This window comes from Excalfactoria chinensis, chromosome 2, assembly GCF_039878825.1.
Source record: "Excalfactoria chinensis isolate bCotChi1 chromosome 2, bCotChi1.hap2, whole genome shotgun sequence".
In the NCBI taxonomy this organism is placed as follows: domain Eukaryota; kingdom Metazoa; phylum Chordata; class Aves; order Galliformes; family Phasianidae; genus Excalfactoria; species Excalfactoria chinensis.
Window position 1 is genome coordinate 91705482 of NC_092826.1, and position 13490 is coordinate 91718971.

General features: G+C 43.8%; 1 protein-coding gene across 5 annotated transcripts in view; it reads left to right on the forward strand.

Moving 5' to 3' along the window:
- TPK1 (thiamin pyrophosphokinase 1) overlaps positions 1-13490 on the forward strand; it is a 133626-nt gene that overhangs the window by 12016 nt on the left and 108120 nt on the right. For 3 of the 5 annotated variants that reach the window (XM_072329980.1, XM_072329983.1, XM_072329982.1), the window contains exon 2: positions 616-690. The exons of the other annotated variants lie outside the window; for them this stretch is intronic. In XM_072329980.1, coding sequence (XP_072186081.1) covers positions 616-690 — 75 coding nt within the window. The remainder of the gene's footprint in view (positions 1-615; positions 691-13490) is intronic. 5 annotated transcript variants of the gene reach the window in all.

The following is a 13490-nucleotide window of genomic DNA, read 5'->3' on the forward strand; positions in this document are numbered from 1 at the left end:
TAAAAGAGAGCGAGTTGAAAAATAAATAGAAGATAAAGCATTTACCTCCAATAAATCACGTTTGATGAGACATCGGCATCAAGCAGGAAGAAAACTTATGTGCAAAAACTTTAAAAATGGATAGTGTCATGCAGATTGTCATCAGATGAATTTCGTAAAGTCCAAATGACAGAATCATCACCAATTTTAGAAGTTTCTTAAAAGTATGGATGCTGATTATGGGGTCATTTACTTTTCTGAAGGAAGGTGGCTAAGCTGGGGTAAAATGCTAAAAGGACTTTGCAAAGTAAAATTAAGTCCTTTATGGAATTGAAAAAAAAAAAAAAAAAAAAAATTGTACCAGAACTTTCTGAAGTTCTGAAGTTTCTGAAGACTGAGAAGCCTACTTTGCAATTGAAGGTGTCACGGTTTGGAAGCACACCCACACTCACTGCCAGGCAGTGAGAGAGAGAGCAAGCCAGCATCACTTCTGTGATGTGTTTCCCTCTCCGACTGTGAGGTCCTCTGGGACATGTAGTTCTTCTCTGTGCTCCACATGATGTTATGATGTGGAGTACCAATAGAAAAATTACAAAACCATGACATTATTAATAAAAGTTAACATTCATCTTACAGGAAACTTGAAGTTTTGCCTCCTGATTCTGAACCAGCCTTTTAACAGGGGTCATTTTCACTGCCTATGGAGCAAAGGTAAGAATAACTTACATATATATAATTTGCTTATTTACTTGCCTGCTACCCAGCTAATAAACTTAATGTCTGTTGAATTTCATTGTGGCAATGTCCTCTAACTAGGGCAACCTTCTAGTAAGGGTGTGAATTAGCGGAATTGTCCCTCATTGCTGAATGCAGTGAGTGAGCTCGTGCAAATTCTGCTTCTCTGTATTGCTTACCTCAGTGGGAAGTTTATGAGCCAGTCTGTGAAATGTTCTTTAGTTTTTCAGAAGCATCTTAGGAATGGTCATTGCTTTTTTGACAAAGTATAATGTATCAGTGGTGCATTTAAGTGTCTGGAAAGAAGCATTTCTTTAACAGTCATCAGTGAAATGTGTAACTTTTAATCAAAATAAAATTAAGTACATAGATGTAAAACCAGGCAGGCGCATGGCTTGTTGCCATTCTAATGCTACAAACAAAAGTGAAATTAAAGTTATAGCACAAACAACGGATGACTGAGCCCAGTCCTCACACAAGAAATACCTTGATATATTGTCAACTGTTGTGCTTTCTTAGTTGAACTGAGCATGCCCTACTAACAGAGCTGGATTACCATTTTTTTTCCCCCTCTTTTAAATGAAAAAGATAGTTGTTTTTTTTCTTTTCTTTTCTTTTCTTTTCTTTTTTTTTTTTTTTTTTTTTCATTCATATAAAATTTTGAATCTTGCTAGCAAACTGTCTGAGAAACCTAGTAGAGGAAAGACTTTACTCTGCCTTTTTAGGAAGCTGGGTGGAAGTCATTTTACATGACAACACAGTGCCGAGGATTATAAAAGACTATACTCCCCCCACACTGCAGGTAGTAAATAAGAAGATGCTCCCTGGGATGGTATCTGCAGATTGTCAACTGCAGATTAGTGATGGAAATTAGTTCTTGAGTTGAGTGTTCTGTGTTTTTAATACTTGACTCGGACCATGCCATCTGCCAAAGAAGTTACCTCTGTGAGCCTTCCTCAATTAAAATGATCATATTCTCTTGCTGAAGACTGGATTTTGAGTCTATTGTTGGCAGCTACAACTGGAAATTTAATCTCTAAACAAGTCTTGATTCTCATGGTATTGGCAAAGCCATGTGCAGGGTCCTGCGTTCTGGCCACAGCAACCCCAGGCAGTGGTATAGGCTAGGGGAAAAGTGGCTGTGTCTTGCTCCAATTTATAGGAGGGAGTTCTTTGATATATGTATACCCAGCATGAGATTAAGAAACAGTGGTTCAAATGTCGGTCTGACCAGTTTATTACAAATCTTAATCAGGGAGATGGGAAAAGGGAGGATGGACACTATTATGATGTAGGGTGATGTGGAAGGGAAGGCAGGCGATAATAAAGATAAGAAATAGAAGCAAGGAGTCTTTGTAGGAAGCAAGAGGGAGATAGTCACCACAATGGATCCAGTGTGGTTTCCAGTTCAGTCACTGATTTTCATTAGTGGTGGGTCGTCAGGCGTTGTTGTTCCGTTGATGATGATGGTGACCATGGTGACAATTTCCAATGGTAGTACAAACTTATTTATAATAAGTCCAAAGTTGTCAAGTCAGCTCTCTTTGGAGTGACAGCTCGAATCCAAAGTAGTTGAGTCAGCTCTCCTTGGAGCCCATCTTCCGGGCCTTGCCGGCAGATAAGAGGAAGTAGGGATGCCCACCTGCATCCTCTTTATCACAGGACACGATAGTATCATTCCTCAATTTTCCCATACCAAGCTGGAGCTATTTAGTCACAGACTAGATCTTCCTTCCGTAAACACTCCTGAGCACTCTCTTCTGGAGGCAAACAGCCCCGAAGGAAGGTGCTTTCAAATGCCCACAAAGTGGTGCTGATTGTCACATGGTAGCACCCATCACTTGCCTCCTCACAAGAAACACCTCAGGAAGAAAGCTTTGAGACAGAAAACAAAAAAGGACTCTCACAGGTTGGAAAACTGTGTAGAGAAAACAGCCCTACGGGTATTGGTTAATGACTGACTGAACATGAGCCAGCAGTAGGCCTAGGTAGCCAAGAAGACCAATGGCATGCCGGTGTGTATCAGAGATAGTGTTGCCAGCAGGAGCAGGGAAGTGATCATCCCTCTGCACTTAGCCCTGGCAAGCCACACCTTGAGTACTGTGTTCAGTCTTGGGCCCCTCACTACAAGAAAGATGCTGCAGACATGGAGCATGTTGTGAGAAGGGCAACAAAGCTGGTGGGGGGTCTGGAGCACAGACCTTATGAGGAGGGATTGAGGGAGCTGGGATTGTTTAGTCTGGAGAAGAAAAGTTTCAGGAGAGACCTTACCATCTCTACAGCTCCCTGAAAGGAGGTTGTAGTGAGGTGGGGTCAGCCTACTTCTCCTGTGTAACTAGTGATAGGAACTAGAAGGAATAGCCTCAAGTTATGCCAGGGAAGATTCAGGTTGGATGACAGGAAAAACCTCTTCTCCATGAGTGGTCAGAACTGGAACAGGCTGCCGAAGGAGGTGGTTGAATCACCAACCCTGGAGATGTTCAAGAAACATTCAGATGTTGTACTGAAAAACATAGTTTAGTGGGAAATACTGATGATAGGTGGGCTGAATGATGCTGGAGTTTTTTTCCAACATTAGTGATTCTATGATTCTGTGTAAACTTATCATAAACCGTTAAGTGTGGAATAGGAAGGTGTAGCTTCTGAAGAAACCTGGCTTCCTTAGGAAGACTGGGAAGAGAATAATCCTTTTCATGTTCTCATTTTGTCCCAACAGAGTGGTGTAATGTGGGCAGTGATGACACTGAACTAACAGTAGCTGATGCTGTGAGTGAAAGAGTTGTTTAAAAGTTGGTATTTGGACCTTAATGCTAGAAACATACAAAACCATTGGAAGAAGTCCTCTGCCTATAGTGATCTTATATACTGTGGTATAGAAACTGTCCAGCAAGATATAATACAAGGGCTGCTCTGCAAGTAATGCCTCCTCTTTGATTTTGGTGGCTCATGACATCATAGGTGGATGTTGGTGGTATGGCAGTAGAGGATGAAACTTGGTGACAATATTCCATTACATTTTGTTGCTAAGTGACAGATGGCTGCAGGGGGCAGTCTGACAAAATGGCATCTGTCATGGAAATGTGTATGAAGGAAAGACGTAGAATTGAATTCCTCCGTGTGAAAAAAATTGCACCCGCTAACATTCATTGGCGCTTGCTGAACACTTATGGAGACTAAACAGTGGATGTGAGAACAGTGAGGCAGTGGGTGGTGCATTTCAACAATGGTGACAGCTCCAGTGAGTCACTTCCACTACTGCAGATTTTTAGAAGCATAGCATGAGGTCTCTTGTTCATTGCTGGTGGAAATGCATAGTTAATGGTGGAGACTATATTGAAAAATAGTGTTTGTAGCTGAGACTTTGCTCTATCAAATAATGTTATTATACTTTTTATTGCTGTTGTAGTTTCCATGGGAAAAAATATGAGCATTGCTTTGGGAACGATGTATGTGTTTTTCACTTGTTTTTAATACTATCATAAGAGGAAAGAATTAGTTTGGCCTGTGACCTTTCTCCACAAAGAACAAAGGGAATTGCTGCATGTTTGAAAATTTTCAGTCCTTATGATCTCAGTTTATGAATGGCATGAAAAAATACTTATATCAGATAGTAGGAGCATCCATAAGAATACTATGCAGTGCAAGCTACAGCAGCAACCAAAAAATGTAAGCCTTATCTTCTAGAACTAGTGCATCAGTTTTTCAGGCAGACACTAAATGAATAAGTGAAACCTCCTTAGTCATGTAATAGAATAATACTAAATGCAGTAATAATAAATGCAATGATAAAACAACTAATCAAATCAATTCAAGCTTCCTAATTTGCATCAAGTACTACATTGGACTGGCAACTCAGGGGTGAGTTATTTCTAACTTGGTGGGCATATGGCACTTCAGACCATCAGGGAAGAAATGGAAGATATAAATAGGCTTGAGATTGAGGGGTGGACTTAACTGTGGATGCAGTCATGCAAGTTATTTATGAATGTGCTGCAATTAAACAAGCTAAGAGAATGAAACCTCTCTGGCCTGAAGGGTGATGGCAGAAGTATGAATGTGTAGAGGCTTGGAAGACTGATTATCTCACTTTGCCACAAACTCGCAATGGCAAGTGTTATGTGCTTACCATGGTAGAAGCAACCACCAGATGGCTTGAGAGATATCCTGTGCCCCTTGCCACTGCCTGTAATACCATACTAGACCTTGGAAAACAGGTCATATAGCAACAATGTACTCCATACATAATTGAATGAGATAGTGGAACTCCTTTTAAAAATACCTTCATGAATACTTGGGCCAAAGACCAATTTGTTTTTTGGCAATGAAGGTGTATATCATATCCCCTAACATGCACGAGTTTCAACGAACTGTTGAAAACCGTACTGAAAGCAGTGGGTGGCGGAACATTCAAACATTGGGAGAAACATCTAGCAGAAGCCACTTGTTAGTCAATACTTAGGGACCTGACAGTTGAGATAGCCCCACCCAAGCTAGCCTTGTACGTTCTGTAGAAGGAGATATGGTCCCTGTAGTACATGTAAAGAACATTCTGGAGAAAATAGTGTGAGTTATGCCAGTTTTGGGGAAGGGTAAACCTATTCATGGGGTTGCTTTTGATTAGGGACCCTGAAGTTGATTAGGGATCCTGACTCTCTGGGGAACTTCTTGCTGGAAGAAAACAGTAGTTAAATGCTAATTGTTATGAGTTGCATGTGTATGTATTTGTGTTGTACAATGTAAGGTTGATGTAATAATATGGAATAAGGAGTGCATACTGTTGTTTTATCAGTATTTCAAATAATGACATCATGCAGCAGGCTATCCGGAGCTTGTGTGCAGTGCTGAGTGCATGTCCTGGGTGCTATGCTTCTATCAGACTCAGCTATATTCTTGTGAGTTCCAGCTCTGGGAGATGTGATTTCCGATTCCATGGGTGACATAACCACCAATTAACCCAACTTACCCTGGGACCTTGATCATGTGGGGGAGAGAGACATAGTCATGAATGCCATGAGGTCTTCTCTGAATTTATTGCTGCATCACACCCTTTATATATCATCCTACTTCCCACACAGACGTGTACACCCGCTACGCAAAATCCAGTGCACGCAAGAGGACCTATACACACACCTATCTAAACCCTCTACCCATTAACTCCCTAACCTACAGGCTGTAACTCAGCTATTCTAGAACACTCTATCTACTCAGAACTACTGTATGCACTCATAAATCCTTACAAAGACAACTTATTACCCCAACATCTCCCCCCTGTCTTTGCTAATGTGAAGTTTCAGAGTTATAAGTGGATAGTGGTTGACAGCCGTCTCCACGTGGTGCACTTAAAACTAAATTAACTGTAAGAAGGACATGCATTGCCTGATCCAAAACATGGTGAACAATGTGAACTATAGCAGGAACACACAGCAAGCAAAATAACAAAATAACAACTAAAAAAATCGCACCCAAAGTAAGAACATTCTCAGGTCTGCTGGGAAGGCCAAGCAAGTTGGAAGAGAAACCCCAGTCATTGTCCATGATTATCTGGAATGTTGAATCAGCTATGTCCTCCTGTTGGATCTTCTCTATGGACAAAGATGCATTTGCGCTGAAGTCAAGACAGCAGAATCCTTTCAGGCCTAGGTGTTTTTCCATCTCGGCACAACTTAGACCAGTCCTAGCGAGCAGAAAGTCTACCGCCATCTTTGTCTGAGTCAGTCTGGTGTCAAGGGAACTCAGTGTATCAGCTTTATCAGTCAGTGCATGGAAAGTGCGATTCATATTCTTTGCTGCCCAACAAGCAAGCCATGTATTAGGAACTATTTGGGGCGAGATAAAGATAGTACCTACGACCTGGCATACATTCCCGTTGATCCCAATGTGATCATTGCATTCTGGTGTCAGTGTCTCTATACTCTGCTGTTGTTGTGAACCCTCTGCGAGGAATCATTGGATGTCACGTGGAGAGGTAGGTGCTACACTCAGCCTGCCCAAGCTGCAGGGACCACCCTTAGGTCAAATGAGTATAACAGAGTAGACATATCCTGACCCGCAAATCAGGACCACAGCCGGGGGTAAGTATATAGGGGCATCATTCTCCAGCTTGATCATCACACGAACCTTAGCATTGCTTCCAGGGTTGGTCTCACTTTCCCGTGGATCACTGTCCCGGCTGCCTTGCAGCTGGAGTGAAGTCAGACCCACCCCACTGCTGACGTGTTGGGACACACAGTGGCCAGGGCCTGCCATCAAACATTCCCTGCTCAAGAGCCATGAGACTGCTGGAGAATAAGCAACCCCGTCACTATTGCCCTTTGCCACAGGAGCTCACCTCCTTGGCTGGTCTGACCTGTGCTGTACCAAATCCCTTCGCACATGCGCCTAACAAGGGTCAGACAGTTATCTCTGTCGTTCACCACTCTGATCCGATCCAGTAAACCATCATTGGCTCAGGCTGTCCTGTTGAAACGAGGGACTTCAGCATAACATTTGGCAAGAGCATAGGTAGGAAATGGATCACCTACTGCCAAGAGGGCCAAGCACACCATGGAAGAGTTAGTCAACTTTGCATACTGCAGCCAAAAATTCCCTAACAATTGGGGGTCATTAGAGTCGACACCTGCACTGTTTTCTCTGACAGGCTCACTCCCAGCAGCAGGAGCACAAGCAGTGGCAGCAGTAGCTGGCAACCATGGCCAGACCAGGTGGTCAGGAATCCACTGGGCTCTGTCTCCTGTGGAAATACAAGCATGCGCTCTGCCCCATGTGAGAAGATCTGTGGGACCCTCCCATTTAGAAGATTTGGGCGTCCAACACCAGAATCCTGAGAAGATTCACCAGAGTTGCTGGCTAGTTGAGCACTACCAGCACCTATTGCAATATCATGGTCAGATCACACTCGTCTCCCCCCTCCCTTAACTACATTAGCTGCAATTTCAGTGTCTGATTAGTGCGTTTGACGATCACTTGGTCGGTACTGTTCTGCAGGATACCAAGTATATGGTGTAGTCTTTAACTCCTATAACAGCAGAATTAGGGTCTAACTGTCAATCGTCTACTAAGTATGGTAACAATGGTTTGGTTTTTGTCACTTCCCAAATCCACCAAGTTGGTCCTTGGTCAAAGAATGAAAAGGGATTAATAATTTTCCCTGTGGAAATGAAGCAGAGGATGAGGGTGCCTATGCCATTATGTTAAGCACCCCAGAATGGTCAGCATCTGTAAGACCTGGGGAAACAAAAATCCTATCCGTGTAACAGAAGAACATCCTGATAAGAGGGCGCTATGCTTGTCCCCAAGGGGCCCATGAAACATGTTGGAATGAGAGTCATGGTGCTGTCAGTCTGCAGCACTGACTGGGCAGTGACCAAATCCACTCCTGCACTGCCGGCAGTGGCTGGTCTGAGTGAGCTGGCCAGGCAGTGGCTGACTGATTTGGAAGTGTATTTGCTGTCATAGTGCGTGGTCACACACTTCTCTTCCTGTTTCCTGGCAGACCACAGGGCTGTATGGCAACAGGGAGTTTGGATTGGCATTCTCTCACTCCATGCAACCTCCTCCTTCATCAGGACAGGGTCAGTCTGGAATAGTATAAGCAGTTTTAGTTGCTTGCTCAGACTGTTTACAGTCCCTTTGTATATGACTGGGCTGGCTCCCCACAAGTGTAACACTTCATTCCTTGAGCTGTTCCTGCATTGAGTAGGAAACAGACAAGAAATTTAATGTAGGGCTGGGCAGCCTCCTGCTTAACTGATATAAGTGAGGCATTAGACAAACTAGTATCAGGTATCCGACAGATAACACGTAACACCAAAGTCTTAACTTGTTCAAGGCATTGCCTGTCCAGCTGTGCCTGGGCCTGAGGTGTTGCCCAGACCCGAAATCATAACATAACATAACATAACAGTCAGCAACTATAGCGAAGAGATGTAAGACACAGTGCAGGGAGGCAGCATCATGACGAGCGAGGTTGGGGGCGGGAGCAGCATGACCAGCATCCAGGGCGGAACATAGGACAGCAGCGCAGGTTGGGGGGGGGCTGAGACACAGGTCGAATCCAGGCAGGAACAATTCGAAGAAATTCTTCCTTGTTGAATCTGGTTAAGCCCTTCCATTAATTAGTGCCCAACAGACAACAGTTTAGCAGTGGTTCTGTCTTTAGCAATAGAAGTCTCCCGGAGTTTTGTACCGATTTTAACCCAAAACTCCCCATCAAGAGAAAACCCAGTTTTCAGAAAGTGAGAAACATTTTTACTGCAACCTGGAAATAAATCCCTAAGGGTCTCATTCTGTGTTGATCTGTAACTGAGTAGACAAAAGCCTTCAGCTTTTACATACTCTGATATATCGATTTGAATGATCACTTTTAGAGTACTCACAACTATGTTTTTAAACTAATAGATAATTAATGGTCGTACAACTTTATGCACACAATAACCTGGATATTGCCTAATAATTCTAATTCCTAAGACTGCATTGGAAATGCTGGAAGTTCTCCCATTATGTCACACCACTGTTTTCTGCAATATAACTGATTACAAAGCAATACCAGTCAGTAAGAAGCACATTATCCCAGTCACTATGAAAGCTGGATACTAGTTTCTGCCTTAAGATGAGGCTGAACATATAGTACTAGAACCCATGTAAGGCCAGTTCTATTGATTCCCATTTACTTTCAAGAAGCACCATTTGGGCTTTCGATAGGACTGCCTTGGCCAGACTATGCCAATCAAAGGGGGGTGGTGAGCTCCATCTGTATCATGTCCAATAGGCCTTGACAGGCGGGACTTTCTGTGCTGGAAGTAACCATTACCGATTTCAGCTCCTTAAATAGCTGCCAATATAAAGACTCCCAAATGGGCCACCCCTGAGGATCCTGTGCCATAGGGCAGGTGTACAAGTGGTCCTCCCCGTTCTGATGGTTGAAAGATAAGATCTCCTAATGTCACTAGAGCCATTGGCCCTCTTGGCCTCCTGGGCACGCTGTTGGCTCATGTTCAGCCGTGCATCAATCAGTACCCCCAGGTCCATTTCCTCCACACAGTCCTTCAGCCACTCCACCCCAAGCCTATAGCACTGCCTGGGGTTGTTGTGGCCGAGGTGCAGGACTCAGCATTTGGTCTTGTTGAACCTCATCTCATTGGCTTCAGCCCAGCTCTCCAGCCTGTCTAGATCCCTCTGTAGGGCCTCACTACCCACAGGCAGATCCACACTCCCAGCCAATTTAGTGTCATCTGCGAACTTACTGAGGGTGCACTCAATGCCCTCATCCAGGTCATCAATAAAGATATTGAAGAGGACAGGCCCCAGCACCGACCCCTGGGGAACACCACTCCTGACTGGTCGCCAGCTGGATTTAACTCCATTTACCACCACTCTCTGAGCCCGGCCCTCCAGCCAGCTCCTTACCCAGGCGAGAGTGTACCCATCCAAGCCACGGGCTGCCAGCTTCTGCAGGAGAATACTGTGGGAGACAGTGTCAAAGGCTTTGCTGAAGTCTAGGTAGACCACATCAACAGCCTTTCCCTCATCCAGCAGATGGGTCACTAGATCATAGAAGGAGATCAGGTTGGTCAAACAGGACCTGCCCTTCATGAACCCATGCTGGCTAGGCCTGATCCCCCGGCCATCCTGCACATGCCGCATGATCTCCCTCAAGACTATCTGTTCCATAACCTAAGATTTTTCCAAGCATGGCATCAGGCTCTGGCTGAATTGCAGAGCAAATGGTGGTGACTTTATTTAAAAGTGGTATTTTGTATCTGAGAATCTTTTTTTCAATCAAATAATGTTATTTTTCTCTTTGTATCTGTTGTAGTTCCTACAGAAATAAGTAGAAGGCATTACTTTTTGAGCAAGTTTTATGTAATATGACTGATTTGTAATGAGTCATATGTGCCTATTTCTTATGGGTAAGGTAAGGGATGTTTTTGGAGGTATTGTAGTTTGCCTCTAATCCCCGTGTGAAGTTAAGGTAAACATTACTGAGGCAACCTGTAATAATTTCCTTCCTCTGTCGTGCTGTGAAGCTAGCTTCGGTGTCCAAAGTTTTGTTTTCTTTTAGAGCAAACTCAAAATTGTTGGTTTTGTGTTGTGTTGGTTTTGTTTCTTTCCCCCTCCATTAAATGTTTCAGATTTAAATGTGTAATGTGAAAGTAAATATTCTCAGAGACTAGGTGAGTGTGACAAGAAAAGCCATATCATTTAGTTCTGAAGCTTGGTCTTTCCCTAGATGACCAGTCTTCAAAGGGAGGTTGCACATTTCTTCTGTACCATGAAAGTTGTGTTCTGTAGCCACAACTTTCAGTACTTTCCAAGAAGGTAGTTCCATTGGTGGTCTTTTTTGAGAAGGATGACCTACTGTATCTCACCAGGATTTGTGTTGCTTATTTTGGTACAGGCTTTTTTTGTTGTAATTGTTTCTTAAATGAATCTGGAGAGGACTTTGACTGTTTTCAGAGGTATGAGTAGAAGGAAATAGAAGGCCTTTGACATGTTCCCCCGCCACATCCTCATCTCCAAATTGGAGGGATGTGGATTTGATGGGAGGACAACTCGATGGATAAAAAATTGGTTGAAAGGCTGCAGACAGGGTGGTAATCAATGGCTCTATGTCCAGGTGGAGGCCGGTAATGAGTGGTGTCCCCCAGGGATCTGTCTTGGGACCAGTGCTCTTTAACATCTTTATCAATGACATCGATGATGGAATTGAGTGCACCCTCAGCAGGTTTGCTGTTGACACAGAGCTGAGTGGTGCGGTTGACATGGAGGAAGGAAGGGATACCATCCAGAGGGACCTTGGCAGACTTGAAAGGTGGGCCCAGGTGAACCTAATGAGGTTCAACACAGCAAAGTGCAAGGTTTTGCACTTGGGCCAGAAGAACCCCAGGCACCTGTACAGACTGGGAGGAGCAGTCCTTGAGAGCAGCTCGGCAGAGAAGGACCTGGGGGTCCTGATGGATGAGAAACTTAACATGAGCCAGCAGTGCGCTCTTGCAGCTCGGAAATCAAATGGTGTCCTGGGCTCCATCTGGAGAGGGGTGACCAGCAGGGATAGGGAGGTGACTGTCCCTCTCTACTCTGCTCTTGTGAGGTCCCATCTGGAGTACTGTGTCCAGGTGTGGAGCCCTCAGTACAAGAAAGACAGAGAGCTGTTGGAAAGGGTCCAGAGGACGGCCACAAAGATGATCAGGGGCCTGGAGCACCTCCATGTGAAGACAGGCTGAGGGAGCTGGGCTTGTTCAGCCTGGAGAAGAGAAGGCTGTGGGATGACCTCATTGCAGCCTTTCAGTACCTGAAGAGAACCTATAATCAGGAGGGGAGTAAACTCTTTGAAAGGGCTGATAATAGTAGGACAAGGGGAAATGGTTTTAAGTTGAAAGAGGGAAGATTTAGGTTGGATGTTAGGGGAAGTTCTCTACTAAGAGAGTGGTGAGGTCCTGGAACTGGGTGCCCAGGGAGATTATGGATGCCCCATCCTTGGAGGTGTTCAAGGCCAGGTTGGATTGGGCCCTGAGCAATCTGATCTAGTAAACGTGGAAGTTTGGTGGCCCTGCCAGGCAGGGGGGTTGGAACTACATGATCCTTGAGGTCCCTTCCAACCCAGGTCATTCTGTGATTCTGTGAAGTACCAGCACTGCTCCTTTGAAAACAAGTTTAAATGAGGTTCTATTGCAGTAAAACGATCAAATGAGAGAGATGAAAGAAATAGGAGCAACAAGGAAAAAATTGTACTTTGGATTTCAAAAAATGCTTGTACCAAACAGAAACATGGTGATTTGAAATAAAGGATTTTCAAAGTGGCAAAAAGATCTTTCAGCTTCTGCAATACTAACCATTTCTATGGTGTTGGCCTTGAGTGGCTCTGTTGTTAAAGATTTGTAATAATAACACCTCAGTGCTTCGTATAACTGGATTATAAGGTGTATCCAATACTTTCTGAAACCTTTATGTGGAGCACTTTTATCCCTTCTGTATCACGCCTTTTTTTCACACACCTTAGTGTCCATTACTGCAGCATGTCATGAAAGAGCCATGTGTCAAGAGGCTGTCAGACTGTTGCCCATAGTTAAAGAACACAAAACAACCTGAGTCGTTTTATGTGGTGCTTTATTGAGGGCCCGGGAGCCTGAGGACTAGTGTCCAAAGTCAGAGCCCCAAACTATAAAGAAAATCACAAGGTTCATATACATTTTCTTCAGGATTACTTCGTCCACGTCTGTTATGTTTCCTTGTTTACAATCAGGTAAAACTACCCCACAAAGACCCAAGGAAATGTGCTGTACATTCTTTTCATCCTTCGATCTGTGACATTACAGGATGTTCCTGTTAGAAGGCCCCCTTTCTGTTTACCATTTGCTTAACCGCTCTACCATCACACCATAAATCTAAACCTAATTTTTAACATACATTGTGCTTTGTTCCTAAGCAAGATTTATCACTTAGATCCGTGTCCAGGTTCATAAGAAACACAACTTGCATTCCTAGATATGTGAAAACACAGACTAGGCCTAACTACGAGCCTTAGCATGACTACTGCTACTATTATTTAAAGCATACTGTAACAAGACCATGTTACAACAGCATGAAAGGGACTGGTGCATAAAAGCCTCTCAAATTTCTCCTAAGTAAAACATTCACCTGTTATACCTCCTTATAGGAGTGGGTGGAAGTTGGAAAAGCAGTATTTCCTTCTTGTTTCCATTTCTCCATTTCTGTAAAGGAACAACATGAAAACAGTTACTGGGTTTGAGGTCAGTTTTACTTTCATGTGTCCTGCA